Source organism: Salminus brasiliensis, chromosome 9, assembly GCF_030463535.1.
Source record: "Salminus brasiliensis chromosome 9, fSalBra1.hap2, whole genome shotgun sequence".
Taxonomy (NCBI): Eukaryota; Metazoa; Chordata; class Actinopteri; order Characiformes; family Bryconidae; genus Salminus; species Salminus brasiliensis.
In genome coordinates, this window is record NC_132886.1 from 38,658,955 (window position 1) to 38,686,352 (window position 27,398).

General features: G+C 43.9%; 1 protein-coding gene across 4 annotated transcripts in view; it reads left to right on the forward strand.

Moving 5' to 3' along the window:
• The window catches only part of LOC140562582 (uncharacterized), a 43,129-nt gene extending 15,933 nt beyond the window's left edge, over positions 1 to 27,196 (forward strand). For 2 of the 4 annotated variants that reach the window (XM_072688336.1, XM_072688338.1), the window contains exons 30-63: positions 845 to 1,033; positions 1,500 to 1,642; positions 2,673 to 2,832; positions 3,436 to 3,519; positions 3,716 to 3,841; positions 4,624 to 4,740; positions 4,856 to 5,076; positions 5,377 to 5,570; positions 6,422 to 6,649; positions 6,941 to 7,092; positions 7,456 to 7,533; positions 8,638 to 8,741; positions 9,806 to 9,905; positions 9,993 to 10,130; positions 10,329 to 10,461; positions 10,555 to 10,700; positions 11,440 to 11,586; positions 12,676 to 12,789; positions 13,701 to 13,832; positions 15,479 to 15,637; positions 15,789 to 15,953; positions 16,163 to 16,325; positions 16,456 to 16,637; positions 17,872 to 17,964; positions 18,790 to 18,994; positions 20,131 to 20,318; positions 20,424 to 20,521; positions 20,828 to 21,018; positions 21,261 to 21,463; positions 22,194 to 22,356; positions 23,557 to 23,666; positions 25,203 to 25,319; positions 25,408 to 25,555; positions 26,113 to 27,196. In XM_072688336.1, coding sequence (XP_072544437.1) covers positions 845 to 1,033; positions 1,500 to 1,642; positions 2,673 to 2,832; positions 3,436 to 3,519; positions 3,716 to 3,841; positions 4,624 to 4,740; positions 4,856 to 5,076; positions 5,377 to 5,570; positions 6,422 to 6,649; positions 6,941 to 7,092; positions 7,456 to 7,533; positions 8,638 to 8,741; positions 9,806 to 9,905; positions 9,993 to 10,130; positions 10,329 to 10,461; positions 10,555 to 10,700; positions 11,440 to 11,586; positions 12,676 to 12,789; positions 13,701 to 13,832; positions 15,479 to 15,637; positions 15,789 to 15,953; positions 16,163 to 16,325; positions 16,456 to 16,637; positions 17,872 to 17,964; positions 18,790 to 18,994; positions 20,131 to 20,318; positions 20,424 to 20,521; positions 20,828 to 21,018; positions 21,261 to 21,463; positions 22,194 to 22,356; positions 23,557 to 23,666; positions 25,203 to 25,319; positions 25,408 to 25,555; positions 26,113 to 26,117 — 4,896 coding nt within the window. In that variant the 3' untranslated portion in view covers positions 26,118 to 27,196. The remainder of the gene's footprint in view (positions 1 to 844; positions 1,034 to 1,499; positions 1,643 to 2,672; positions 2,833 to 3,435; positions 3,520 to 3,715; positions 3,842 to 4,623; positions 4,741 to 4,855; positions 5,077 to 5,376; positions 5,571 to 6,421; positions 6,650 to 6,940; positions 7,093 to 7,455; positions 7,534 to 8,637; positions 8,742 to 9,805; positions 9,906 to 9,992; positions 10,131 to 10,328; positions 10,462 to 10,554; positions 10,701 to 11,439; positions 11,587 to 12,675; positions 12,790 to 13,700; positions 13,833 to 15,478; positions 15,638 to 15,788; positions 15,954 to 16,162; positions 16,326 to 16,455; positions 16,638 to 17,871; positions 17,965 to 18,789; positions 18,995 to 20,130; positions 20,319 to 20,423; positions 20,522 to 20,827; positions 21,019 to 21,260; positions 21,464 to 22,193; positions 22,357 to 23,556; positions 23,667 to 25,202; positions 25,320 to 25,407; positions 25,556 to 26,112) is intronic. The other 2 variants (XM_072688339.1, XM_072688340.1) reach the window with 2 other exon arrangements.
• Positions 27,197 to 27,398: the final 202 nt, after the last annotated feature.

Genomic DNA, 27,398 nt, shown 5'->3' on the forward strand with positions numbered 1-27,398 from the left:
AAGTTCAGAACATCAAACAAGACCAATTCCAATAGCTCAACACAACTCCTCCACTTCTTCTCCAGACATACCACTGATCCGTTGGCCCAAAAACGGTTTGCTTAATTAAAACGGAAACAAAACTGGACCTTTTCAGGCCTATATCAGCAGTATGTCTGGAGGAGGAAGAAGGAAGCCTAAGTTAAATAGAACATCTTGAAGCATGAAGCATGGCGGTGGCTCGATGATGTTCTGGGGGGGCTTCGTTTCCTCTGGCACTGGAACCTGCAATCAAGTCTCAGGGAATCCTAAGACATCAGGTCTCTGTGATTAAGCTGAAGCTTGGGCATCACTGGACCCTTCAACAGGGCAATGATCCCAAGCACACCTCAAAGTCCACCAAGGCTTGTTTCCAGAAGAAGTCCTAAAAGATTCTGGAGTGGCCGTCACAATTGCATAACTTGAACCTCAAAGAAAATCTTAGGTGGGATTTGAGGAAGGAGGTTGCAGCAGCAAACCCAAGAACATTAGCAAACTGGAGGCCACTGCCCAGGGGGAATGGGCTAAGATTCCTCAGCAACACTGCCAGAAGCTGGTGCCGGGAAGAAGGCTGCTCTACTAAGTACTAAAGACACTTGTGATGAAGGGGCTAAATAATTCTGAGACTGCAGCCATCATTAAAAGTGGGATTAAATTTTGAATATGGAGAAAGAACTTGTCCTATTAGATTTGTTGAGATATTTAAATTGGTCTTGTTTGATTATTTTACTGCAAACTAATTGCAACTGTAGCTAATTAGGAGCAGTACTAGATGAAAGATATATTATTAATACACCTTTATTAATATGTGATGGTTTCTCTCCAGGTTGGCGGTTGGGGTGCACTGGGGAAGCGTAGAGTAAACGCTTCATGCTCCATCAGCACAGCTTGGACACCAGTCTTGAGAGGGGAGATTTCACTGAGCAATGGAAAACAACTGAAAACTCTGGATATGAGCACCAGCTACGGCAAGCAGAACCACAAAATCTCTGCAAGCCTCAACATTTTGGAAAAGGTAGGCTTGTTGAATTATAAACCGCTACAGGATGACCATAGCTTAATTACGGTTCTTCAGGCTCAATCAGACATTAAGAAAGAGGCATTAACAACATGGGAAATGTCAGGATTGTGATGAAATGGAAGCTGCACCATACTGCCCTGGCGCTGCCTGGACACAACCACCTAAACTCAGAATTAGAGCAAGAAGGAGATTTGTGAGGGCAGTAAAAGAGAGGCCAACAATCACTTTGAAGGAGCCATAGAGTTCAGTAACTGAGACTGGTGCCAGTCAGTGGCATCAAGCGTTCTACATACAACTGGCCTGTATGCTCAATAAGCTAGTGGGACCTGTTAGTCTTAAGTCTGAATACGTTAGCATACGAAGTAGCATTTTAAAATTAAGTAAATTAACTTTTAAGTAAATTGCATTTGCAATACATTGATACCTTTTGCACGCACCTTACATTCTTTTTTTATTTCAGAAGCTGAAGAAGAACGTTGTGATGATGAGTATGACTCTCTCAGAGATGAACAGTCCTTATCTAGAAGTGGAGATGGGGGGCAGAGTGGAAGAAATAAGAAAGGACAGGAATCTGTATCAAAAACGATGGGTGCTCCACTTTAGGTCAGTAAGGAAAACAGTACAGAAGTTACTAACCATGTCAAGCTGTTTTAGCCTACAATCACACCAGCATCCTATCTTGTTTTTTTTTTTTTTTACCATTTTACTAATTTCACACATTTTACAAATCTATAAAACCGTACTGACTAGTCATGCTGCCAGGTCCACATATCCTTAATGTAATTTGGATCATTTACATTGATTACATGATTTGCATAGAATTATACTCTCTCTGATTACATTCTACTAGTAAAAATGGACTAGTAAAAATAATCTAATGGTTTTAACCTAATTGTATAATATAATATCTAACATGATTTTTTAGATATTATATTCTAAAACTGATCTAAAACTGCACATATCCTAAATGCCCATTACAACTAGTCCACACCACATCAGATTCTCTAAAACTCTAGAATTAGCATTTTTACTAGTCTGAATATATATATATATATTATATGTTAATATCTGTTTTTACTAGTAAAATGCATTGTAGATATCTGTAGATTACATTTTTACTAGCAAACATTCAATTATAGATATCTGTAACTGAGGATTTTACATGTAAAAATTGCGTTGTAGATCTGGAATTACATTTTGTAAAAACAAGTTTTACATAAGAGGGTAAAATTTAATGTAAATCACTGGTCAGAATGGCTTTAAAGATCTGTATCTGATATTCTTACTAGTAAACATTTCATAGCTGATCTCTGAAATTAGAGTTTTTGCAAGTAAAAACTGAGTGTGGACTGCTGTGATTTTAAGCTAAAATGGCTTGCCATGTGTCAGTGGATATGATGCTTGAATGGATTTCGCAGCTGCACTAGAACAGTCAATGATGACATCTTTGATACTTTCAACGTCAAAGCTTTTAAATTAAACAGTATTTTTTTTCCCCAATGAAAGATTCAGGTTTTCTTCTGATATCAATATTACCAATGCGAATACCCACAATTTCCAGATCACTGTCATCTCCAACCATGTCTTTGCTTGGATGTTTACTCTTTAGAGCTTTTTGTATTCCGTCCAACAGGCAGCCGTTTAAGTTCCTCCCTGAGAGTCTACTCCTGCAGGAGACGTTCACTGTTGACCTGCATAAGGGAGTATACATTCTTGAGTCCAAGTCACTGCTTCAAGACAACCGAAAAGCCATTCACGTACTGACCCTGGGCTATCGTCCCCAGCACCCATTCGTGAGTTTAGCCTGAATAAGCATTATTATTATACTTACGTTTATGTGTATCTTGATATTTTTAAAAACAAATGTTTTAGTCTGTGGTTTGGCCTCCCATCCACACAAAAACATTCAGGTGGAGAATTCTGAAGGCTCTGTTTTCAGTGTTGTGAGAACGAGGAAAACTGAGCTTTATGAAAACGCTGCCGTCATAACACATGCATGTTTCTGGCTGAGTCTCAAATACCTCATTACTTTCTGTATAGTATATAGTCCTCTGTTTAGATTTAGAATTTGTAATTTCCTGAGTTGCATAGTACACTACATAGGGTGTAGTGTGTCATTTGGGATTAAACCTCTGTGTTTTCTTCTTTCTTTTTTTCATCATGGTGTGTTGATGCCTCTGTTTATGAGGTACTGTCGCCCCATACAGGGATACATGTGATACATGTGATATTAAAAACTCAGTACAGGACTTTCCCATCTTACCAAGCACCAGGTCTATGACCAGGGTTGGGATGTAACTGATTATAAGGGGTCAGATACCACAGTGACCTACAGACGTGATATTCATATTGTGAAGCACTTTAGTGAATATAGTGGTGTATGTGTTTGTTCGTAGGTGTGCTCCTCCTTGATTCATTCTTTTCATTTGGAAAACGTCCCGCAAGACTCAGAGATTTGCATCAGTGTCCACAGCAATCAGGTACCCCGAGACATAGATTTCAGATTTCTTGTATTTGAACAATGATAGATGAAATCTGTAAGCCATGAAATGAACGTTCATCACATGTCAGGGAACATATACTGTCTGCAGAGAGTAGAACACACACTGGTGGAGTTTGCTGGGGGTTTATGAAGTAAGTATTCTGGTTTGAACCCTGTCTGATCTTGTCTTGAAGACTGTGCAGGAGCTGCAGGCGAGGGTGTTGACTGCTAAGATGGAGAAGCTAGTAGTTCTTGGACAGGTCCAACTTCATGGTCAACAAGGTCTCACCATCAAAGCCAACCTCACTCAGTTGCTTCAGGTAAACCAAAGGATATCTTCTGTTCCTTTATTGCCTTTCAGCAATCATTTGGTCATTTGTTGTTGTTGTGTTGTTCAAATGAAGGTGGTCATTTTTAGTAGGGCTGGTCTGAATCATCTGAAAACTATGAAATGTTTGTTTCTTGAGCCACAAACGTTTAGATTGCAATAAATGTCATAACTTTACATTCCCTGCTGAAAAAAAAAAAACATGGCCAGGTCATGCTGGTCAAGCTGGTTAAGCTGTCTGAGCAGCATAGCTCTTGACTTGCATAGGGTGTGTGTTTCTTTGAGTTTGATGGTTTAGCCAATCTACAAGCATGACCAACCCGACCAAGCTAGACAACCTGTGTGAGCAAGCTTGATCAAGCTGGTCAACCAGCATGACCAAACTCAAATGCAGCATACACAATGCTGGCCAAGAGCTGGTTAATCAGCTAGCTCGCCAGCATAGGGCATGACTGGTACCACCACATACCAGCTTAGACCATGCTGATCTGGATTTTTTTAGCAGGATAATGAGATGATCAAAATAATTCTCAGTGCAGAATTTGCAAGAAGAGTATGATGTAAGTGCAGAGATCATTATCTGAGAAACACACTGGCCAAATGACATATACACATTATGGTAGGCCTGTTAGCTTCAGATGAAAAGCGTTTGTTCACTGCTGATTTCAGTTCATTCGCGCTGGCACTCATTGTCGCCTACTGAACATATCTCTGCAAGTTCTGCTAATTGATTGACTGAATTCTACATACTGACCACTACTACTTATATTCCAGTTGAAGTTTCCCTCCACCGTGAGCCTAGATGTGGACTTGTTGAGAAGTCACAGAAGAAACATGGAATATGAATACATTGCCCAGGGAAAAGTGGCTATCGATGTTGAGGGATATAATGTAAAAACAGACACATCATTTCATATATCGTTATTAAAATTGCTAATGCTAATAATAAGGCAATTTAGGTCACATGTGTATTAAGTTTTTTTATTAATATGTATTTCTTCTTTAGGCATATTTATCAGTAGAAAGATCTGCTACTGGATATATCAGCAGCTCTGTGTATTTGGAGTCCAATGGCAAGAGGATTGCTACGCTGGATTCCTCTGTAGCTAACGCAGTGCAAATGGATATTCGCACTGTTGATTTCGACATACGCTTTCAGCAGGCTCTGTTTCCAGCGGTCATAGCTGTTGGCCACCTTCGTCTAAGTGCCAATTTGTCCACTGAAAGGTAATTTCTTGTAAACCGGGCCTTGTGATTTTTTTTATTTCATATTTTCACTGTGTTTGGAATGCTAGTTACTGGAATGCTAGTAATTATTTTCACTTAGCACAAATATACATTGTTGGGTGACTGTTGTGTTTGCTTCTGTAGTTTTGCCAGTAAGCCTTTATTATTTGTTAGCTGCGTTAGCCTTTGAGTTCCAGGGCAGTATTAAAACCTCAAATTTCAGATGAACAATTTTGCTGTTTGCTTCCTTTTTACTGTCTCATATGTCTCTAACGTCTCTTACATCTCTTGTTCTCTCAGGTTCTCTGTTCTCTGCTCTCTGGGGACGACAGAGGAGATGTTCCGGGCTCAGCTGAGTGCTGCTCTTGTGCAAAACCCCCAGCTTCAGCTGTGTTTTTCAGGGGACCTGATTATCTCACTGACCGGCTACACCGTTCTACCACGCATCTCCAGCTTGGCAGGGTTTTTGAACCAGTCCAACAATCTCATTGAGGGTAGGCCTAAAGGAGCACCCAAAACTCAGACACAGTTTCATCACCTAAGAATTTTCACCTCAGAGGTGACAGGGACAGCCACGTAGCTTAGCTTAGCCTGGAATACCTTTATTCCCACTCATTATTCCAGAGTCAGATAGTGTTGCTGCCCTCTTTGCTGGTCCTCTTGCTGCCAGTCCAGCACAGTGTGTGGTTATCTAGCTGGAGAGACTGTAGCTAGAAAGGTCTGGTAGGGTTAGCTTTTAGCCTAGCACCCAGCTAGCTTTGCCGGCCTCACTGCAGGGCACAGCTCTCCTACGAGCGGTGCTTCGACCAGTCAGCTTGTGCTAGCTTTTGGCCTTTTTAGCCCTGCTTGTACAAATTGTAAAGTTTTACAGCCCTGTTTTACATACACTATATGTCCAAATGTTTGTGGACAGGCCTTCTAATGAATGCTGTAAGTTGCATCCATTGTTGATACAGATGTGCAAATGCACACACATACTGCTTGTCTAGTCCCTGTACTGTAAAGAATAATTTCCAATAGGACTATTTGAAGCAGATAAACATGAACCTTTTGGCACTATGCTGCCTAATGCCAGGCATGGGCTAGGGGTGGGCTGGTGATCATCCAACATCCGGACCTCTCTAAACATCCTTGTCGCTGAATGCAATCAAATCCTCACAGCAGTGCTCCTCTAAAATCCAGTAGAAAGCAGCCTTTCCCTGGACAGTTGATAGACAGTTACTCTGACAAATTGAATACCCTTGATTTCATAAGAAACAGTGAATGAGTGTTTGAGGTTCTGCTACAGCGCCTTAGTGATGTTGTCTTGTGGTCACTGCCTCATCTTCCCTGTGATGGCCTTCAGGGCAGCTGACAGTAACAGTGGACCGTGCCGCATATGGTGTGGAGCTGAGACACAGCCATGAGGAGGCTGATTGCGAAGAGGGGATGAAGGAGTGTAAAAGTACTGGGCTTTGCGTGCTGGCTCAGGAGCGGTCACTCTGCATGAACATCAGCAGCAGCTTCGTACGGGACGGCCAGAGTGGTCTTCATGCACAGCTCTACCACTCCTTCCCTTGGCTGCTATCAGCAGGTAGATTTACGTCCTTTTTTAATTAACTTTCTGTCTGTTTTTTTAAAGTAAAATAATATTTCTATTTAATATTTGTAGCTAGTTAACATTTCAGCTTGGGTACATACATTTAGGTCAATATTTAATAAACTTAATAGTGCAAAATATTTTTTATCTATTTTTTAAAAATGAAAAATCATGACTGGAAATTCTCTAGGTGAGTTGATATGGACTGGCCCAGCAGCAAAAATCTCATCTCATGTAGATGCAGTTTTGTGAAACGCATTTGTCTGTCTGCTTCCACTGGAGCAGGGCTGCCGCTCAACAACATCGCAGGAGCGTTTGTGAACTGGACTGAGAACGGGCTGTTGACGGAGGTGGCCCTCCATGCTGGGTTCAAAGAGCTGAAGATCACAGTGCAGAGAAGAGCTCACAACTCTACCGGGACCACTGGACACGTACTGGTCAGTACACCCCCTCAACTCATGTTACATAGTAAATAGTACATCTTGACCTCAAACTTGGGCTTATGCCAAAGCACCTTCTCAATCACACCAGTTTGTCTGCGTTGAGGCGGGTCGACGGGTTTCAGTCCTAAATCAGGAGAGCTGCTGGAGGAACCGAAAGTCCTGAAAAACGTGCATCCAGTCAAACGTGTCCACGTCTTGAGGAATAAGCAGAGCAGGCGTCTCTTTTGGTGGATCGGTGTGGTCGCCCCAGACCCTTGTCCTCTGTGTGGGTCGACTGGCTTGTTATTGGAGGGAAATGCCTCTGATTCCGCACTCCTCTCCTACGAGGAAGACAAACTAATGGCCTTGTTTTAACAGGTGAACTTCACGGGGGAGTTGAGTCCGGACCACCTGCGGGGCTTCTGCTATACACAGGCTCTGGACCAGTCGCTGCGGGTATGGAGGGGAAGGGGCTCTCTGGTGATGGTTCTGTCCAATACAGCATCTGATTTTGTATTTATGCTAATAATAATTGAATGAGAATTTGTTCAGTATTGGGTGATTCGTAGTTTAATCGATTCGTCTAAATGATTCTTTTTTATTAAAAACTGTAGAGTATGAAGTCTCATTTCGTCTAATGCTTATATTATTTATATATTATTATTTTTTATATTAAAATTTAAACACTTTAAAAGAGTAAATTTATAAAACAGGCTAAAACACAGAACAGTATAAACATTCAAATTAGTTTACTGTAGTATTAATTAGTAGGCTAGTACATGCTTAATTGAGTGTACTCGGATTAGATTGGACGAAATAAAAAAAAAAATCCCTGTATTTTGTCTGTACTTTTGTCCAGGTTTTTGGATAACAGTCGATCCATTCATTCATTAGGCCTAATTTTGCTAAATACACAAAGGGGCAGTTTAATTGAGCCTAGTCTAGACTCTATTTAGGCGGGGTTAGTTTTACATGGTGAAGTGGAGCTGTGTAATTTTACTACAAGGCTATCTAGCAGCTCCCTGTTCATAACATGTGTGTTAGCTCTAGGCTATGCTACACAACGAGGAGCCCTTCTGGATTTGATCGGTTTGCCACAGACTTGAATGACCAACTACTTAGCCCTCATGCCATTTTTGCTGATGCAATGTAACTTGACAGGTCTACAGCAAGCAATCAGCTTGCTGTTAATGATGCTAGCAGGCAACGCTCTCCTCATTCCTAGAGATCGAAGCCTGGTCTTGTGGGAGTGGAAGTATCTGGCCAACAGCATTGCAAAGATGGCCACTGAGCGAATGAACTTGCCTATAAGGACTTTGGTTGTCAGTAACGTAGGATCTGTTGAACCTTTTGCGAGAACTTTTTAGACTGTACACAGAGCTAAGCTAACTTAGCCTGTTGTAAAAAGGATCCAAAATGACTTGGAATAAACATCCCTTTACATTAACTTACATTAAAGGTTTCCATTTTAGTTTGATCGGTAGAACACAGCCAATCATTAATATGAGTGTATGTAGACAGACTTGGTGGTATTAACCCGTTTTCTGTGTTTGTTCGTAGGTGAACATATGGGTCAACCTGAATGATTCCAGTCACGTTGGGACAGAGAAACTGGAGACGTCAGCACTGTCACTTGAGATCCAGGGCCACTGCCTTACTTCCAGGTTCAGTCACTTACTTCAGACACTTACTTCAGTCTACCATAATGCCCTTGGAAGTATTGGTTTACACAGTTATCCAGTTGCTCCAGGTCCAGGCGATCAGCCAAGACACTCTAAGCGTCCAATGCTGTTGTGGCTAACGAGTGCTAAAACAGCATGGTCATTTTAAACTGGTCAAGCTAGTTGACCAGCTCAGCTCTTGATCAGCATAGAGTATGTTTTTGTATGAGTTTGATGGTTTAGTTGGCTTACAAAGCATGATCAACATGACCAAGCTAAACAACCACTATGACCGAGCTGGTTGACCACTATGACCAGCATGACCACACTGGTCGACTGGTCGTTTTGAATAATATCTTCTTGTGAGGGAGTAAACAGTTGTGACTCGGCTCATTAATCTAGAAGTAGAACCACATTGGTCGTCCACCCCGACCAGCAATCACCAAGCTGATTGACCAGCATGACCACACTGCATGATTAACCTGACCAAGCTAAACAGACGGCATGACCAAACTTGACCAAGCTGGTTGACCAGAATGACCAGCATCACCAAGTTGGTGCCCAGCATGACCAGCACAACCCAACCAGTCGACCAGCATCACCACAGAGGTGGACCAGCGTGACCGCTCTGATCTGCCACCATGACCACACTGCATGATCAACCTGACCAGGCTGGTATGACCAAACTTAACCAAGCTGGGTCCCAAACCAGTATGACCCAGCTAGTCAGGCAGCATCACACCGGTGCACCAGCATAACCAGCATGACCACCACTGGTCATTTGGGATAAAATCTTTATGTGAGGGAGCTTTTAGAAGCATTAAGAGGCATCTTTTCAGGCGTCTGGGTCTGTCCACCACCACTGTGAACAGCTGTGGCTCAGTCCATTAATCTAGAACAGTGCAGATTTCTTTAAAAATCCAGATGTTACCATTTTTTAAGGACATATTGACACTAAAGTTTGAGTTAGGAATGTTGAATCGACTGAAAATACGGTGTCCTGACTTCTGTTGTACCATACAAAGTACCAACTAGCTGTTCGGGTTCACAAAATTGATCCCAAAAAGGTGTTCTCTGTGCTTCAGCACCGGGCTAAAGGTGAACGTTTCCCACAACATCTCTACTTTACAACCCTACGTCCCGCTCGTGTTCCGCGCCAAGTCGCAGGTATGAAAGCCCAGATTTTACAGCTCTTCGGTTGCTCTGGCTTTGTCCACGACAGGTCACTAATGCCATGCCTTTAACTCCACACAGCTCAACCATTCATCTTCTTCACTTGAGGCAGCAGCGGAGATAGTGGCAGACAGCAGCATGATGTGTTTTAAAGGGCAGGTGGGCCGCACACGGCTTGGATTCGAGCAGGTATTCGACCTCTACCACTCTTTTCCACAGGTAAGCTGCTGGAGCTAGCTGGACAAGGCTGAACATACACATCACCAAAGCTATAGTTCCCAAATATACGAATGTGGCTTATAGTACCCACCAATTAGCACCCGGTGCTAACCGCTCGCCTCAGAACCCCCTTGCTTTTGTCGTTTCTGGCATCCAGGCCCTCTGTAATAGATCCTTCTGTCATTTCTGCCCTTACAGCTGGAGCCACTTCCCAGCTCGGTTCTGGTACGGGCCGTGTATGCCGGGCACAACGGCTCACACATTCTGACACACCAAACCCAGTGGATGCGCCAAGACTCAGCCGGATCTCCAGGAGAACAAAGAGCGTCCGGTACTGTATACAAAATCCCCATGTGAGCTGGACCTTGGTGTTCTGGTCGTACTGTACCCCGTTTATCACCTAAGTATGTCTGTCTCCTCTCAGATGAGCCCGGCTCCCAGGCTTATGGATGGGGGTTGGAGCTGAGGCTGGAGAAGGAAGCTCATAGTAGACGGGCTGATGTCCTGGTCGACTGGACCATGAGCGGACAGCAAGAGCAGAACCAGAGCAGGAATGGACATGGGCCAGAGGTCAGTTCTCCCTCTGTGCTGTAAATATACACCTGGGCCTTACCCTTACAGGTACGCCACTGCTGTAAATACAAATCACACTTAGAGCGCCCCCCCTCACGGACAGCTGTACAGTGGAGCAGGTAAAGGTAAAACTGCTACGTATAACTGCTTTAAGTAGTTTTATATACTATATGGACAAAAGTATTGGGACACCTGCTGACTGATTGTTTTATCAGAAATCAAGGGTATAAAAAAAGTTGATCCTGCTTTTCTTAGAGTAACTGTCTCTACCGTCCAGGGAAGAAAGCTTTCTACTATATTTTGGAGGAGCATTGCAGTGAGGATTTGATTGCATTTAGCAACATTAAAAAACGTTAGTGAGGTCAGGATGTTGTTTGAACACCACCCCACCTCATCCCCATCTCCCCAACTCATCCCAACTCAATATTGGATGTAGCACCACCATCATTCCAGAGAACACAGTTCTTCCACTGCTTCTCAGCTCAATGCTTTAATGCTCAATGGCTTTATATCCCTCTAGCCCACGCCTGGTATTAGGCATGGATCGTATTATGCCAATAGGTTCATGTTTATCTGCTCCAGAGAGTCCTATTCTATTCTCGGTACCTGTGTACGTGTATTTGTGCATTTGTGAATGCATTCATAAGAAGGGTTGTCCACAAACATTTGGACATCTGTGTTGTATGTGCTAATGGATGGATGTTAAACGCATGTGTGTTTGTGTACGTTCATACAGATCAGAGCTACAGGTTCTTGGAGCAGTATAGGCAGACAGATGGAAGCCACACTGGAGCTCCAGCAGCCTTTCACATCCTCTCTGTCCCACCTCTATCTACACACACTCTCGCACAGCCTGGATCACAGATACGGTAGCAATACCCAGGTACACCGCCCCTTTGTGTCCAATCTGAACGATTCAGCCCACTCGACTCAGTAAACACAAAGCCTCCTCCATGTCTGCATCCCACACACTTCTATGCTTTAAATACTACCTTAACAAATGCACTTCTGACAGTGCTGCCCTATACCTACACCTTTTAGTGTTGTGGAATGTGGTTTGGGACGCAGCCTGTTGTCCCACTCCTGCCTCTCCCACACTGAGCCGGTTAACCAACCCCTCCTGCTCTCTTCACAAGTAGTTGGTCCCACAGGTTCTGTAATGAACAGTATTTTACATGTTACAATGTGGCTCATTCAAGAAGCAGGCCAGTTTCTTCAATTTCTGACTGTAAGCAGATATACAGTCATGTGACATTTTTTCTTTAAGATATCCAATGTCCTACAAGCTGGTATTTCCCCCTTTGCCTGATATTACCTCCATTAGGCGTTTACCTCTAACCAGCTGCCAGTGTCTGACATTCTGTGGAAGTTTTCCCACTCCTCCATGCGTGGGTCTTTTAGATGTGTGATGTTTGAGGACTTGACCTGGCCATTTTTTTTAACCCTTCCTTTGTGGATGCACGGGTATATTTTGGGTCATTGTCATGTTGCATGGCCCACCTCTGCTTCAGTTTTTGGATTGATGGTCTTAGATGGTCTCCTCAAACACCCTCCAATACAATAGAATTCATAGATTCATGGACTCTATGAGGGAAAGTGCACCTCAATACTGTTCAAATGAAGATCAAAGAAGACGGTAACTAAAGATAACTTAACCAGGCAGCAGCAGGGTGGGGCCTTTTCACTTTGACTTGAAGTCATGATGCATTGTAACCTGATCAGTGGGATCAGCAGCAGGCAAGCACAGTCGCACTCAACAGCTTCCCCCAGAAATGAGGCCCTATTATCTGGCCATGTGGAACTGAAAATGGCACTTGCTGCTGCTTTTGTTCAGGCTTTGCAGACTTTGGAAATGAAACTACAGCATGTCATTCATTCAGGAGCGCTGTGTACAATGGTCACGGCTCGTCTTCTTGACACCAGATGTTAGTTCTGAACGATTTGTCATTTATTCCCCTAATTCTGTCACTAGATCCACCTCTCCTGGAATCAGGGGACCCCTATGAATCTCTCTGTGACTGTGAGTAAGGACTGGAGCCAGGAGTCCAGCAGGGGGCAGGCCTGTGTCTACTTCTCACCGGGACAGGTACAGTAAAGTATTTCCCCTTTCCCCTGATGGCCTTACGGGTGCAGCGCGTGGTGTGAATGCCTGTGACAAAGGGAAGAGAGACCCCTATGATCTTCTCCATAACCACATACACAACTGTTCAGAACTTTGGAATCCCTTTTCATATTAGTAATTGCTGTTCGTTCTCCAATAATAGCTTATATAGCAGGGTCGTCAATACACTCGAGTTACTGGGCAACGTGCCCCAGTATAATGTTGCTGTGCCCCACTAAAACGTTGGTGGGCACTACATTTCCCATAATGCCCCAGCGTTTAGTCAGAGTTAGCGTATTTTGGGTTTTTGAGAGGAGTAAGGGACTTTCATAGATACTTAAAAGAAGGTCAGCCATGCAGCAGACAAGCTAACGCTAGCTCATAGCTGTATATTTTGGATAAGGCCGCTTATGACCGTATAACCGACCAACAGTACACATTACACCACTGAGCCGATGTTAGTATAGGCTTTATTAATGCTAGCTGGTAAAATAGGCATTGATAACACAAGCTTGCTAAATTAGCATTGTGAGATCGCCAGTACTAGAGTTCTGGCTATAGTTCATGTGTAGTTTTGTGCCACAAAGGAAATATTCCATGCTTCTACTGCTGATAAAAACTGTATTATGATTATTATTATTATTGTTTCGGAATATTATTAGGCAAGCTGGGGGGTAAAGATTTGCCCCTTTAAATTCTATATGTGTCTCAGTACAACAAGTAGTCTAAAGACATCCCTGGTAATCTTCTTCTCCCTGGAGAAGATTTTCAAGAATTAATGGCGTATACATTAATTCCACAGTAGTTACTAAATAGTAGTTAAAAGTGCTTTCATACAGTATCGTAGTTTCATACACTGACTGCAGACTCTGTATTTGTGTGACTCTGGCTTGTAGATGCGGTCAGTGCTCCCTCTAGTGGACGCTCAAGGCTGCCTCTCAGTGGCACAAGAAGGGAAATCGTCCTACTCACAAAGTGCTGAGCTGAAGTGGAGTGACAAGAGGATCACACAGAGCTTGAAATACCAGGTAATATCTAGTACAGCACCGTGCCAGGTACAGTATTTTAAGGATTTGAGATATGCTCGAGTGTACGTCGCTGTCGTGCAAAAACCCTACATCTCCAAAGCAGCAACGTTTTAGGAGAAGGAACAAATGTAATGACTCAATCCAATCAAATCCTCACAGCAATGCGCAAAGCTCCAAAATCTAGTAGATAGTCTTCTTCCCTGGACAGTAGAGACAGTTACTCCAACAAAAACAGGATCAGCTCTTTAAGAAAAAAATTTACAAAGAATCAAAGAGCACGTGTCCCAATACTTTTGTCCGTGTACTGTAGTTCTTGTGATCTATATGTTTATGTGGTGATAAAATAGTGATCACAGAAAAAGATTGAATTTCACAAAAATTATTTTGGAATATTTTTATTGGTCCGTTTTGGCCGCTTTCCCCCTGCAGGGCCGAACAGTTCTGAGCACGGAGGGTAACTGGTGGCTTTTCCATGCAGACATGTGCTAGGCTGGGCCCGGCTCTCTCTAGCATGGTTAGCTGCACCTGCCGGGCTCATCCAACATCGCTACTGCGGCGTTAGCACGGCCCGGCTCGCTTGGTGCATGGAGTGACCTTCGCGAGGCAAACACTTTAACGCAAGCTGCAGGGTTTCTGCATTAGAACCTGATGTGTAGCAGCTGTGCTGGACTATGCTAATGATTTTGTGACTGGATATCATCTTTTATCCCAGGACCACAACTAAACGGCTACCAGTTAGCATAGCGCTAACTGCAGGCCAGAGTTGTCACACCTCATTGGGCTTCAGACAAACTTGCTTAAGAGGATTCCAGCATTATTTGGCAACTACATTTAGAAAATAGCCTCCTCTGCCTGGTTTGAGACAAGTGTGGTTTATGCAGGCACCATGCTAACAGATGAATTATGGCTTCAGGTAGTTAGCTGGGTACATTAGCCTTAGTAGTTGTGGTGCTAGGTAAGACTAAAGGACGAAACTGTTGCATAATTTAATATGAGACATTGTGTGTGAGCACTTCCTGGTCCTGGTTTAGCAACGCAGCAAATGGAAAAAGGAACCATTACCGGTCTAATGGGTCCGTACTGGTACGGTTCGGCACCGTTTTGTCCAGCGGTAAAAACAAGGCCTGTAAAAAACAACTGCCAGACTCGATCTACTGTATGTCAAAAGTGAAAACCAACCATTTATGCCAGTTTATGGATATATGTATCCATAAAAATAACAATTCGTAAGCTTAAATGGTGCTTTTCACTGGATACAAGACTTCCTATAGGCAATTTTGGAGCATTTCTATTGGTTCCTTTCTTATGAGATTTTAATACGATGTAAAAAAAAACAGCTGTCAGATTCACAATGCGTCAAAAAAAATTTATATAAGATATATTTCTCAGCAGTATTTTTGTTTTTGGCTTAATTACATTTAGTCCTATTAGTTTTCCCAGACCTATCCTAGACTGTTGCTGTTCCTCAGACTTCACCAATATATTTTGTACCCAAAGACCTTCAAAACCCAGAAGAACAGGTCCTGACAAACCTCGAGTTCTGTAGGCCACTACAGGCTATATTTACTACATTTAGTATGGGGTCACTACATGTACCCCTATGGCACCGCGGATTCGAGCACTTTTGTTCCTGTTGTTTTGAACAGAGAGGATCCAGAGGGATGCACACTGTCCAGGTGGAGGCCGGGGTCCAGAACATTTCTCCCGGCCCCTGTCCCTCCCACTCCCTGCAGGCTCAGATGAACACAAACCTCAGAGACGTCCTAGAGCACCATGTCCTCCTGGGGCTGTGTCCTCCACAACCAGTGAGTAGACGCAGTTCTCTGAATTACACATCCTGTCCACTTTATTAGAAACCCCTGCCTTGTTCCTCCTAGCCCTTGCTTACATCAGGATTCGCAAGGGCTAGTATCATGGGTGCATGTGCTTTGATAGTAATCAAGGTGTTTCTCACAGGGCGTGTCTTGGTCTGGCTCTCACCGTGTGAACTCAGGAAAGGACGTGCTGTACAGCCGGACCGGTCTGTCACTGTCAGGCCAGGCCATGCAGCACAGCACATTCATCTTGGCCCTAAGGAATGCCAGCAGCAGCCAACGCAGCAACTACTCCCTGCTCACTGAGGTCAGCGCAACACTCACTCAACCCTTTAAGAATCGCATTTTAGCAAGCAACACTGTATAGACAAAAGTATTGGGACACCTGCTCAGTCTTCTAGACCTCAAACTAGTTTTTTTTAATCATACTTCCCTAGTGTCAGTGTTTAGCACCCTTATGAAGGCCTACCACACCCCCTGAACCCCAGGTGATCTGTGTTTTGCTGTGTGTTGCAGTGGAAGCTGGGCAACTGGAGCATTGAGCTGGGGGGCAGCGGACATTCATCAGGCAGGAGCACAGGCCTGCAGGTTCAGGCCAAACTGGACCGCACTGAGCTCTTCTGGCTGCAGGCCCTGCTGGGCAAACGCTGCTTACAGGCCGCCGTTGGATACAGCGGTGGTCAGTTTACGCTGGAATGGAATGCTTTATTTTACCAGCCAGGAAAACATGTAGTTCTAGACAGTATCAGTCAAAAGTTTGGAGAAACCTACTCAGTTGCTATTTATTAATATCAAATATCTTCACCCAGACTCGTCCGACGACCTCCGCACGACCCTCTGCTTTGATGGACGGCACTGGCTGACCGCGAAGGTCCAAAGGGAGGGAAGTGGTATTGAGAACGAGACCCTCGCGCTCATCTCCATGGGGACAGCCAATCAGACTCTTATCTTTCAGGCCCGGGGATGTGAGGAGTGCTTACAGGGAACAGAGGTGAGGCGGAAAGAAAGTCGTTTTTTTTTGTTTCTTGAAAAAACACACAAAGATATTAGGGGATATTAGAGAAATTCCACCCATTTATTTAAACTTTCCACAATTTCAACATATTTCAGTGGCTGAGAAGTAGACAAAGTCATTCAAATTGGGTTTGAGGCTGCCCTTAACTAAAATACTACCTTTATATTCACTACACCCTTAAAAAGAGGCTCTTCAATGGTTCTTTAATTAAGGAAGGGGTTCTTCATAGAATCAAGAAAACTTAAAGAGCGATTTAAATACATACATGTACATTGTCCTTTTTAAAGAACCTTATTATAAGGAATTATAAAATATCTGAAACTTGTCAGGTAGAGATGGAATTTATAGGGCGTTTATTAGGTTAGGGAGGAGGGGCTTCAGGCATGTTCCTCCTCCTTAATCTAATGAAAGCCCTATAAATTCCTTCTCTACCTGACAAGTCTACGCAACCCTCCACAACCCCGCCGCCTTTCCTCTAACCCTATCCTCTATCATTCCTGACTACGAGCATCAGAGGCAGGGGGGCTTCTACCACAAAGATAAAAGCCAGTTAAATCATCTCCCCAACCATCATATGCTGAAGGCATGATCTGATCAAACAAGAATTGTTTTAAAAAGCACCAAAAAGGGTTCCACCACTGTTCTTTGTCAGAGAACCCTTTTTCAGGCTCTATAAAGAACCCAATTTTGCTTAGTGTTTCCGAAACCACTGTGCAGTGAAAATCTACACTTGTCTACAGTTCTATAGAAAACCATTGTCCTTACTACCGAAACCCTTGAAGAACCTCTTTTTTTGAGTGGCTCAGCAGTCTAACTATGGCAAGGGCGGTCGTAAGTTCGAAACCCAAGCCATGCCTCTTTGCCATCAGCAGCAGGAGTCTGAGAGAGCACAGTTGGCCATGCTCTGTCTTCATGTAGGTAGTGCCTCTCACTCCCTGCTCATCACTGCAGTGCCTTCCTCAGAGTGGGTTGGCTGCCCAGCGATGCTGCATGGGTGGCCATTGGAAAAGAGGCCTTACTCTCTTAGTGTTGGGAGCATTTCTAGTGCTAGTGGGAGCTACGAACATGTGGAAGAAATTGGGAGATGATTTGACTGCTGAATGTTGGCTGGCTAGATGTTTCCAAACGCTTCATGTGAAGGGAACGTGTACCATCCGTAACCATCCATGTTCCTCCTTGGAGGTCACATTTTCTCTTATTACCTCCGCAGGCACGCCTCCAGCAGCTAGGGTCACGCGTCAAGCGGAAACTGCTGGACAGAGTGCAGAGACTGCATCATCTACTGCTGGAGTTCAGGAGACAGGTTAGAGGGAGACTTTTAGAAAAACTAGGAGAACCTTGTTATGAGCTCTCGAAGATTTAGAGCTTTAACAACTTCCTTAATGGCTGTGAACCACGTTTTAATATAAAAATCCATAAATAAGTGTGAGAGGAGGAGGAAGGCTGCATGAAAAAATATAAAAGTGTTCTTAGAAGAGGTCACCAAGAAGGCAGCACATTGTGGTTCTCTACTTACCACTTTATTAGTATAATAAACATCTACCTTGTACTGAAACATACTGTGTGGTTTGGTAGAAGAACATGCATTCCAGTTCAAAAAATTATTCAAAGATGCAGAGAAAATGGGAACCATACCAACCCCCTGGTACCAACACCTGGTAGACCACCAAAACTGCCCCTATCAGATAAATAGCATGTATAGCTTTTACTGGACTTGACTGAACGTATATTTGGAATGACTTGAAGGCGTCCTGTGTATCTGGCATCAAGATGTTCGCAGCAGATCCTTAAAGTCTAGTACGTTGGAAGATTGGGCCTTCATGAGCATCAGTGAGCTTTTTGAAGCACTTTTGGTAGGTACTGACCACTGCATACCTGGAACACCCCACCTATCTGATGTTTTGGAGATGTCCTGTCCCGGTCATCTAGCCATCACGGTCTGTTTTTTGTCGAAGAACTGACTGTTCACTTGCTGCCTAATTTATAGATCCTTTGGAACTGGATCACCCATGTTCTTCACTTCATCTGACGGTGGTTTTTAAGGTCATGGCTGAATGATTTCGAATGATTGGCCAGATCCAAGCTGTCTGTCACTGAGCAGGTTAACTCCTAACCCATATCTGCGCAGGCTGGAGGCAGTGCGGCCTTGCAGGAGTTGAGCGACTGGCCACTGCGACTGACCCAGAAGGCGGAGAAACTGCTGATGCAGAGGGTGGCCGTCCCGTGGAGCGCGTGGACCAGCGGACCGCTCCGCCATGCCCTGACGCAAAGCCTACCACAGACACTCCACTTCTTACACCGTACCTCTCAGCTCGTCCAGCAGGAGCTCAGAAGTGAGTAGGGTTCCTTTAACCCTTTGAACCCCTGGTTTGTTATTCAGCGTTTATCCTCATTCGGAAAGTTGGAAACAGTTTGATTTGAGCATATCTTGTGGAGTCCTCCAGGGTTCTATTATAGGACCTATGAAATTTATGCCAATTTGGACAGTAATGTAGTTATGAAAGTGAAGACGTGTGGGCTACAGGTTCTAAGGGGTTAAAGGAGTAGTTTCTTTAAATTCTTTAAAATCTAATTACCCCAGATATAGACAATCGGCCAATACCATGTCTGGTATCTGACATGTGCTTCTTTAGTTTAGAATAGGAGATGCTAGGCTAATGTTGCTAACAGACACTGGGCTTAGATTGTCACCAATCTTGTCTCGGTAAAGATACGCCCAAAATTGGTTTTGTAATTTGATCAAAAAGCTACATTAATTATTAAAAGAGGCTTTTAGGTGCTGTTGGACATACAATGGGACTGCAGAGTTAAGTGGGAAAGACAAAGTGTGCGCAACTAAAAAGCCCCCCAGAACCAAATTTGAACCCCTGCTTAAAAATCTGCAGGACTAGAAGACTATAGCATTTTTTTAATCTTTTCCTGCATTTAATACACTTGACTGAAGATGACTTGACTTGAATTTGGGGAGTTGGAGCAGGAGAGCAAACAGTCAGAGCTGCAGCCCTCAGGGACTCCAACACACCTGGTCTAGATTTTCCACGTCAGGCCTGCCGGCTACAAGCAGATTTATCTAATAAATCTGGAGTCTTTTCACTTTCACCAATAATCTTGTTGAATATGACCGAGTGGTTGTGTCTGAGGCCCATCACTGGGTCTTTCTGTTCATGTCCAGTTAAAACAGACCTACATACACTGCATAGACAAAAGTATTGGGACACCTGCTCATTCATTGTCATCGTCATTAAAGTAAAGAGTTTATCCTGCTTCTGTTGGAGTCTTTCTAGGCTATCTACAAGATTTTGTAGCATTGATGTGAGGATTTGATTGCATTCAGCAAGGTAAGGTCAGGATTCCTGAAGAATTGGATGAGGCACCATCCATCATTCCAGAGAACACAGTTCACAGTCAGCGTGAGTGAGTCAATGAGCTGGTGTGTTCCCACGTTAACGGCCCTCATTTCTTTCCACAGAGCCTCTGACCACGCTGGCGGAAGCTTACCACGACGTGACGGGGGAACGCATGGACGCGGCGTGGCAACAGGGACTAGAGCTGTGGCGCAGAGAGCTGGAGGAGCTGCTGCCTGTCATCTTGCACAATCACCACCTGAGGGCGCCATCCTTGAGCGCTCTCCGCACCGCTCTCGCTGCACTGGACCTGGTAAGATAGAGGCAGTTCTTATGGTTTGACAGCATGGTTTTACTGAACTCCAGATTTTGACTGGGCTCGGAGCTCTCAGTGGGCAACGTGTGCCTTGTTCTTTAGGTCAGCCAGCAGACAGTCCACTGGGCCGAGGCAAGGCTGGCTGTGGGGTTGGTGGGAGTCAGGAGGCAGCTGGCCTACGCATACAAATTCTCCGAAAGGTGGGTTGCAGATCTGAAGTAAATATCTTTACTGTCCAGGGAAGGCTTTCTGTTAGATGCTGGAGCATAGCTGTGAGGATTTGATTGCATTCAGCGACAAGAGCGTTAGTGAGGTCAGGATGTTGGATCATCCCCAACTCCCATCCATTATTCCAGAGAGTACAGTCCCACTGCTCCACAGCGCAATGCTGGAGGGGGGGCTTTATACCCCTCTAGTCTATGCATGGCATTAGGCATGGTGCCAATAGGTTTCGATTCTGTGTTCTGTGTGTGATCACATGCTCGGCTTTCTGTCTCCGCCTGCAGCAGGGAAGTGAGGGAAGTGACACTGAGGCTTCCCCTGCCCCAGACTCCATGGCCAAAGGGCTCACTCTCTGGGGTGGTGGAAGGTCTGCTGGAGGAGTTCCTGCTGAAGCCCCTCCTGGCTCTGAACTCAGCCAGCCTCACAGCTGAGCTCTACAGGCTCAAGAGGAGATTGATGGACAGTCCATTCAACCGTGAGTCTCTTCTAGGCCTCTGTCTAACCACTTGGATGTGCCACTCTCCCTCTTGCTGCATTGACAAAAGCTTAACGTAGAAGCCCCAGGGACTTCACCACATAGTCTACTCTTAGGAGGTTTACAAGACACTCTGGCCCTCAGCACTGATGTCTGACGTTGATTGGGTGTATATTATGTTATTATATTAGTTCTGAATTATTTGCTTTCTCTGATATCACTTGACCCCTCCTCCCGTCTAGATCAAGCGTTTCTGGTAGCAGATGAATTTGCAGTTTCGTTTGACGGACAGCTGTTGGAACTCCCAGCTTCCTGCGATCTTCTCTTGGCAGCTGATGCCGCCAGCAGCACCTTCACCATCACTCTGAAGTCAGGCAGGCCAAAACTGCACTCTCTAGTGCTGCAACTGAACAACACCACCATTACAGTCCATCCTCATGCGCAGGTATGTGAACACAATGTCTAAATTATCCTCTATTATTCTACAACGAAGAATATCCACTTTTTGGCCACTTTATTGGAAACCCTGTCCTTGTCCTTCCATCTTTCTGGTGCACAGAAACAGAGACGTTCATTAGTTGACACATCCCTGCTAGCTTGTCCGTGTGGGTCCTGGGTAGGTGAACCAACTGGGAATTAGAATGTTTTGTCCTAGGGTTTCCACCAGGGTTAGTGATGGGATTAGGAGGGGTTAAACACTGCATACAGGGCCTAGATGGGACCCATGTGAGATCAAGGGGGGCTGTAATGAACGATGGGGCCAATTTGGGAAGCCCAACTGGGTCCCAATACAAACTTATGTACAAGACCATACTCTCCTAGAACCCACCTAGCCCATGTTCTACCCACATGAGCCCCACAACGATAAGTGTGCAGGGATCATTTGTGGCTTGAGACCTTCACTGTGGTTCTGACCACAAAGCTCTTCCTGGGTGGATATTTTTGAGTGGAGGACCAACTTTTAAAAACTTTAGTCCTGAACTGGGCATGTGTGGTCTATAAGCTGACCTACAGCCTGCGATACCTACATTATATATATATTAGTATACCTACAGTATATAGTGGATCTATAAGTCAGGTGGAGTGTAGAAAGTGGACAGTGGGTGGACACATGAGGTAGGTGTTTCGAAGTGGACGCTGACTATATTTCTCCCTAATTTCCTTTTTTTTTCCAGGTGGAGGTCGACTGCCGCACCATTCACACCCCCTTCACTAACCCTGATGTGACTATAACGAAGGAGCTGAATCAGCTTACAGTGTCCAATAGAAGAGGACTGCTGGTGTCATGTGACCCCTATCTTGGCGTGTGTAGTGTAACTCTCGATGGCTGGCTACATGGTAAGACAACTTCTCATTGCTGGATCTAATTGGATGGTTAGCTGATTATAGTTGCAAGGAACAAAGTGAATAAACCAATTGGAATTACAATGATTTATAAGTTATTTACTAATAAACCGTGGTCTGATCTTTGTCCCGATTACAGACAAGCACAGTCCAACTAAGCTAATAATGTACAAAAGCCTGTACTGTCCATGTCTTTATTGAGCACATTATCTAAACAAAGTGCAGGCTGGAAAAAGTAAGTGAACGCTTGGATTTAATACCTGTAGATCCCATTGTAGCAGCAATCGCTCCACCAAAATGTTTCTTGTTGCTGCAAATATGATTTTCAGGAATTGGACTATTCCTTCATAGCAGATATGGTGAAATGAATTAATATTTCTGGGAGTGCCCACTTCTGGGAAGCACAGCCCACTTCAGATCATGCCATAGCATCTTAATAGGTTTGAGCTCAAAACCCATCTTCTTCAACCAGTCCTTAATTGACTGCTGCCTTTACATTTTCCAGTAAAATGGTTTGATACACCTTTTCAATTATTTCTTCCCTTAATGACAGCGGGGTGTTTACAAAGGCCCAGAGTTAGCAAAGCCAGTCCCAAACCATGATGCTCCCTCCACCATGCTTCACAGCTGGTCGAGGTTGTTGGTGTGCAGTGTACTTGTGTAGTGCCAGAACACAGCCACAGCTGGTTGACTGGCATTTGTAACCATAAATGTGGTTAATTTGGCCCATAATACGCTTGCCATTGCTGTAACTGACCAGTAAATGCCTTAACTGAGTTGTATTTGTCACAGATTCATCTGGTATATGTACTTGGGAGGGACTTATGGAAGGGAGCTCCTCACATTTGCATAGAAACATACATGTTTGTGACATTTATAGTTTGTGAGAGCACTTTTAGGTTCATATGTACAGAGAGGCTGGGTGCAGCATGTTCTTTCAAAATTCTTGGTATTTAGCCTATAGTAACTGGCCACCAGTGAAAGGATCATTCTAATAGTTCTCCTGATTCTCCTAATTACCCATTTCAGACTTGACTGCTGCTTTTGTCCATCTCTGGTCACAACTAGCTGCCCTCTAACCTGTTCATAATTGGACGGTTTCCCACCACACAGCCTCTGTTCATCAGATATTATTTGGATTGTGGATCTTGACAAATGTTTCATATCTAGCTTATTCTGCTGTCTTAAAACCAGGGGTGGCCACTGGACTACTTGGCACCAACGACAACGAAGCAGGAAATGAGCATCCTTTGCCGGACGGCTCCCAGACCCAGAGCTCGTCTGAATTCACTCTCGAATGGCAGGTAGGAGCCCCTTCAGCGATCAGCACACAGCTGTTTGGCACATGAGACTGAAGGGCAGCCAGAACCCGTGGCCATATGGCATTCCACTTCCACATTGTGTTGTTTACAAGAGGTGATTACAAGCCATGAGTCATGTAACTATTGTTGAAGCAGTGGGTCTTGGTCCGGTGTTCCATTAAAGCGCTGCTCCACGTCGTAGAATTTTATACCCTGTTTATTCTAATGCAACTAAACGGATTAGAGAGGGATCACGCAAAGGCCTCCAGGTCATTTCCTAGTTTATTTTTGTGTTTGCAACTTAATGGCACAAAGCAGGACTGCTCCAGTCTGTTGTCTAGTGTTTGGTGGAGTGTCTTATGCAGTGTTTTGTCAAGTCTGTGGTGTAGTGTTTTGTAAAGTATATGGTATAGGGTTTTGTCAAGTCTTTGGTGTGATGGAAGGCAATGATGTAGTGTTTTGTAAAGTCTATAGTGCAGTACTCTGTAAAGGCAATGATGTAGTGTTTTGTAAAGTCTATAGTGTAGTGTTTTGTAAAGTCTGTGGTGCAGTGTTTTGTAAAGTCTATAGTGCAGTACTTTGTAAAGTCTATGGTGCAGTGCTTTGTAAAGTCTATTATGCAGTGTTTGGTAAAGTCTAGTGCAGTTGTAAAGCATATGTTTTAGTGTTTTGTAAAGTCTATAGTGTAGTGTTTTGTAAAGTTTGTAGTGCAGTGTTTTGTAAAGTCTATAGTGCAGTACTTTGTAAAGTCTATGGTGCAGTGCTTTGTAAAGTCTATGGTGCAGTGCTTTGTAAAGTCTATAGTATTGTGTTTTGTAAATGCAATGATGTGATGCTTTGTAAAGTCAATAGTGCAAATGTTTTGTAAAGTTTTTGATGCCGTGCTTTGTAAAGTCTGTGGTGCAGTGTTTTGTAAAGTCTATAGTATAGTGTTTTGTAAAGGCAATTATGTAGTGCTTTGTAATCTGTAGCGCAGTGTTTTGTAAAGTCTATGGTGCAGTATTTCGTAAAGTCTATATTGTAGTAGTACGTAAAGTTCCTGATGTAGTGTTTTGTAAAAGTGAGGAGTGTTGAATCAGAGGAGCCCAGCGCACGAGTGAAGCAGGACAGAGTGTTGGCTGAAGTAAGCAGAGTCAGAGGAGATTAGAAAGGCTGAAAGTTATATAATTCCAGGGTTTGGTATGAGTTAAACCCCTGGCTGTGGAACTTTGCATGTGCTGCAATCTGTCTATTTATCTGTAAGAATCTACAGGACTTCATAGCAGTGGTGGAGGTGGTAAAATGAAAATCCAGCACAGCTCCTACAATGGAAAAAAGGCAGTTTTAATGGTGCTAATTATGCATGGTTGAAAAAAAGAGAGCACGATCAAACAAGACCTTAAGGTTTCTGAGAACACTGGTGGCATGCAGGGCGGACCCACCTTCCTAAGAGAGCTTATGTGGTTTCTGACCCTCAGCTCCAGTAGCCACAGTTCACCACTAGTTGCATGTTGACTGTAAAAACTGCTGTTTACGTCCTGGTTGTGTGCGTTACTGTAGGCAGGTTCCAGCTGCATCAGTACCAGATCAGAGACCTGCCAGAAACGGACCACAGTGGAATCCTGCAGACTCTTCTTCTCCTCCAGCACATCTCCTCTCAGCTCCTGCTTCAGAGTGGTAATTACCAGCCTCTCCTCTGAACCGTTTGAAATGGTGTGTGTATCCTTATTAGCTGGTGACTTCACACCCTTTTTCTGATTCTCAGGTAGACCCTGAGCAGTTCCTCGCGGTGTGTGAGAGGAGCCAGTGTAGCACTGTAGACGTGTCCAGAAGTCCTCTATGCAGGCTGGCTTCAGCCTACGTTCAGTTGTGCCATAGGAACTATGTTCCGGTGGAGTTGCCCATGCAGTGTGGTTAGTACTTTCCTTATTATCCTCCAGGGTTATGTCTTTTACTTGTGCTTCCTCTCACTGGCCACTTTATTAGAAACACCTACCCTGTGTTCCCACTCACTTTATTAGATACACTTACTTTGTGCTTCCTCTCACTGGCCACTTTATTAGAAACACAGGCTTGTGCTTCCTCTCATTGGCCACTTTATTAGAAACACCTACCCTGTGTTCCCACTCACTTTATTAGATACACTTACTTTGTGCTTCCTCTCACTGGCCACTTTATTAGAAACACAGGCTTGTGCTTCCACTCACTGGCCACTTTATTAGAAACACAGACTTGTGCTTCCACTCACTGGCCACTTTATTAGAAACACAGACTTGTGCTTCCACTCACTGGCCACTTTATTAGAAACACAGGCTTGTGCTTCCACCCACTGGCCACTTTATTAGAAACACCTTTTTTGAGCTTCTCCTCATTGTCCACTCAAATGAAGAAAAGTATTAGATTTTATAAGGTATAAATGATTTATATATTGTATTTGAACCAATTTGCTGTTCTTTTCCTTTATTTGCAGCATAATGGAGCTGGGAAATGCTCACTACAACCGAACAGAAGTATAGTACTACATTTAAAATGGTTACTTTACAGATTTGTCGGATTGATGTCAGACTTTTATTTCTTTTTTTAATGTATTTTTGTTTTTGTTTTTCATTTTGTGTAAAGCTTGTATTTGACTGCAGTAACAATGCCGTTGCCTTTTAACCCTGTTAACTGACTGTATGCACAGTAATGTCAGGAGCTAGGTGATTTCAGAACGAACAGGGCTTCTGAACATTGGTTCTAGGCAGAGTGGCTTCAACCCGGGAGAGCCTTGATTGTGAAAGTCAAAGTGAATGTGACCCCGGTCTTTAACCTTGACAATAAACACCTTGAGTTCAACGCCCGTAACAGAAAACCAGCCAGTCCGGTCCCGTTTTCTCCTGAGCCTAAATAATCTACTGAAACACTGTTCTCCCCATTCAATGGACTTGCCCTGAGGCTAGTAACACCCCAAGAGCAGTAACAAAAAAAAAAAAGTTAAATGTAGTAAACAAGACTTACGACTCAGACTAATGTCTCCACGCTGGAGACCCAGACCCGGAGTACGGAAAAGAAGACATCCTGACCTCTGATTTGTCAGATTTGGACTCTCCGGCTGTTTGGAAAGAGGGATGTATCTAGTGTCGCTATCAGCAGCTGGAAAGAAGTGAGGAAAAATGATCTCCTAGCAAGTGGAAATGTCTTTTAGGCAATAAAAAAAGTCATTTGAAGAGATTTGGAGACCACAGTTGTACTTCCGCAGTAAGATTTTCAGCATCTTAGCGCTGGGGTTAGCTATCTGGCTAGCTGCAGGATTTGATAGGCCCTGATAACAAGAGGATAGCGGACCACTGTTGGCTCACAAACGGCAGTGCTGACGGTCCACTGGCATTTTTCTGGCCGGCCCGCCATATTGGACAAAATTGATAACATTGATAATTTTTTTTAATTAAGTGGAGCAAATAAATAATCAAAAGAGGAAGAATTTATAATAAAGAATTATTTCTTTAGTTTTGTCTTATTTTGTTTTATGGTGACTTATTCTGTTCTGCAGTGCAATAAAATGATTTGTCATGTGATTTTTTATTTATTTATTTATTTATTTATCTGTCACCCATTTTCTCCCCAATTACTCAACCCATACGTGCCCTTCCCACTACTGAGGGCAGACCAACACATGCCACCTTCTCCCGACGCATCCCGACAGTCAAGCCTCTCAAGCACCAGCTCCAGCAAGGCCAGTTGTGCTCTCTCTACGTCTCGGCTGCCGATGGCTAGCAG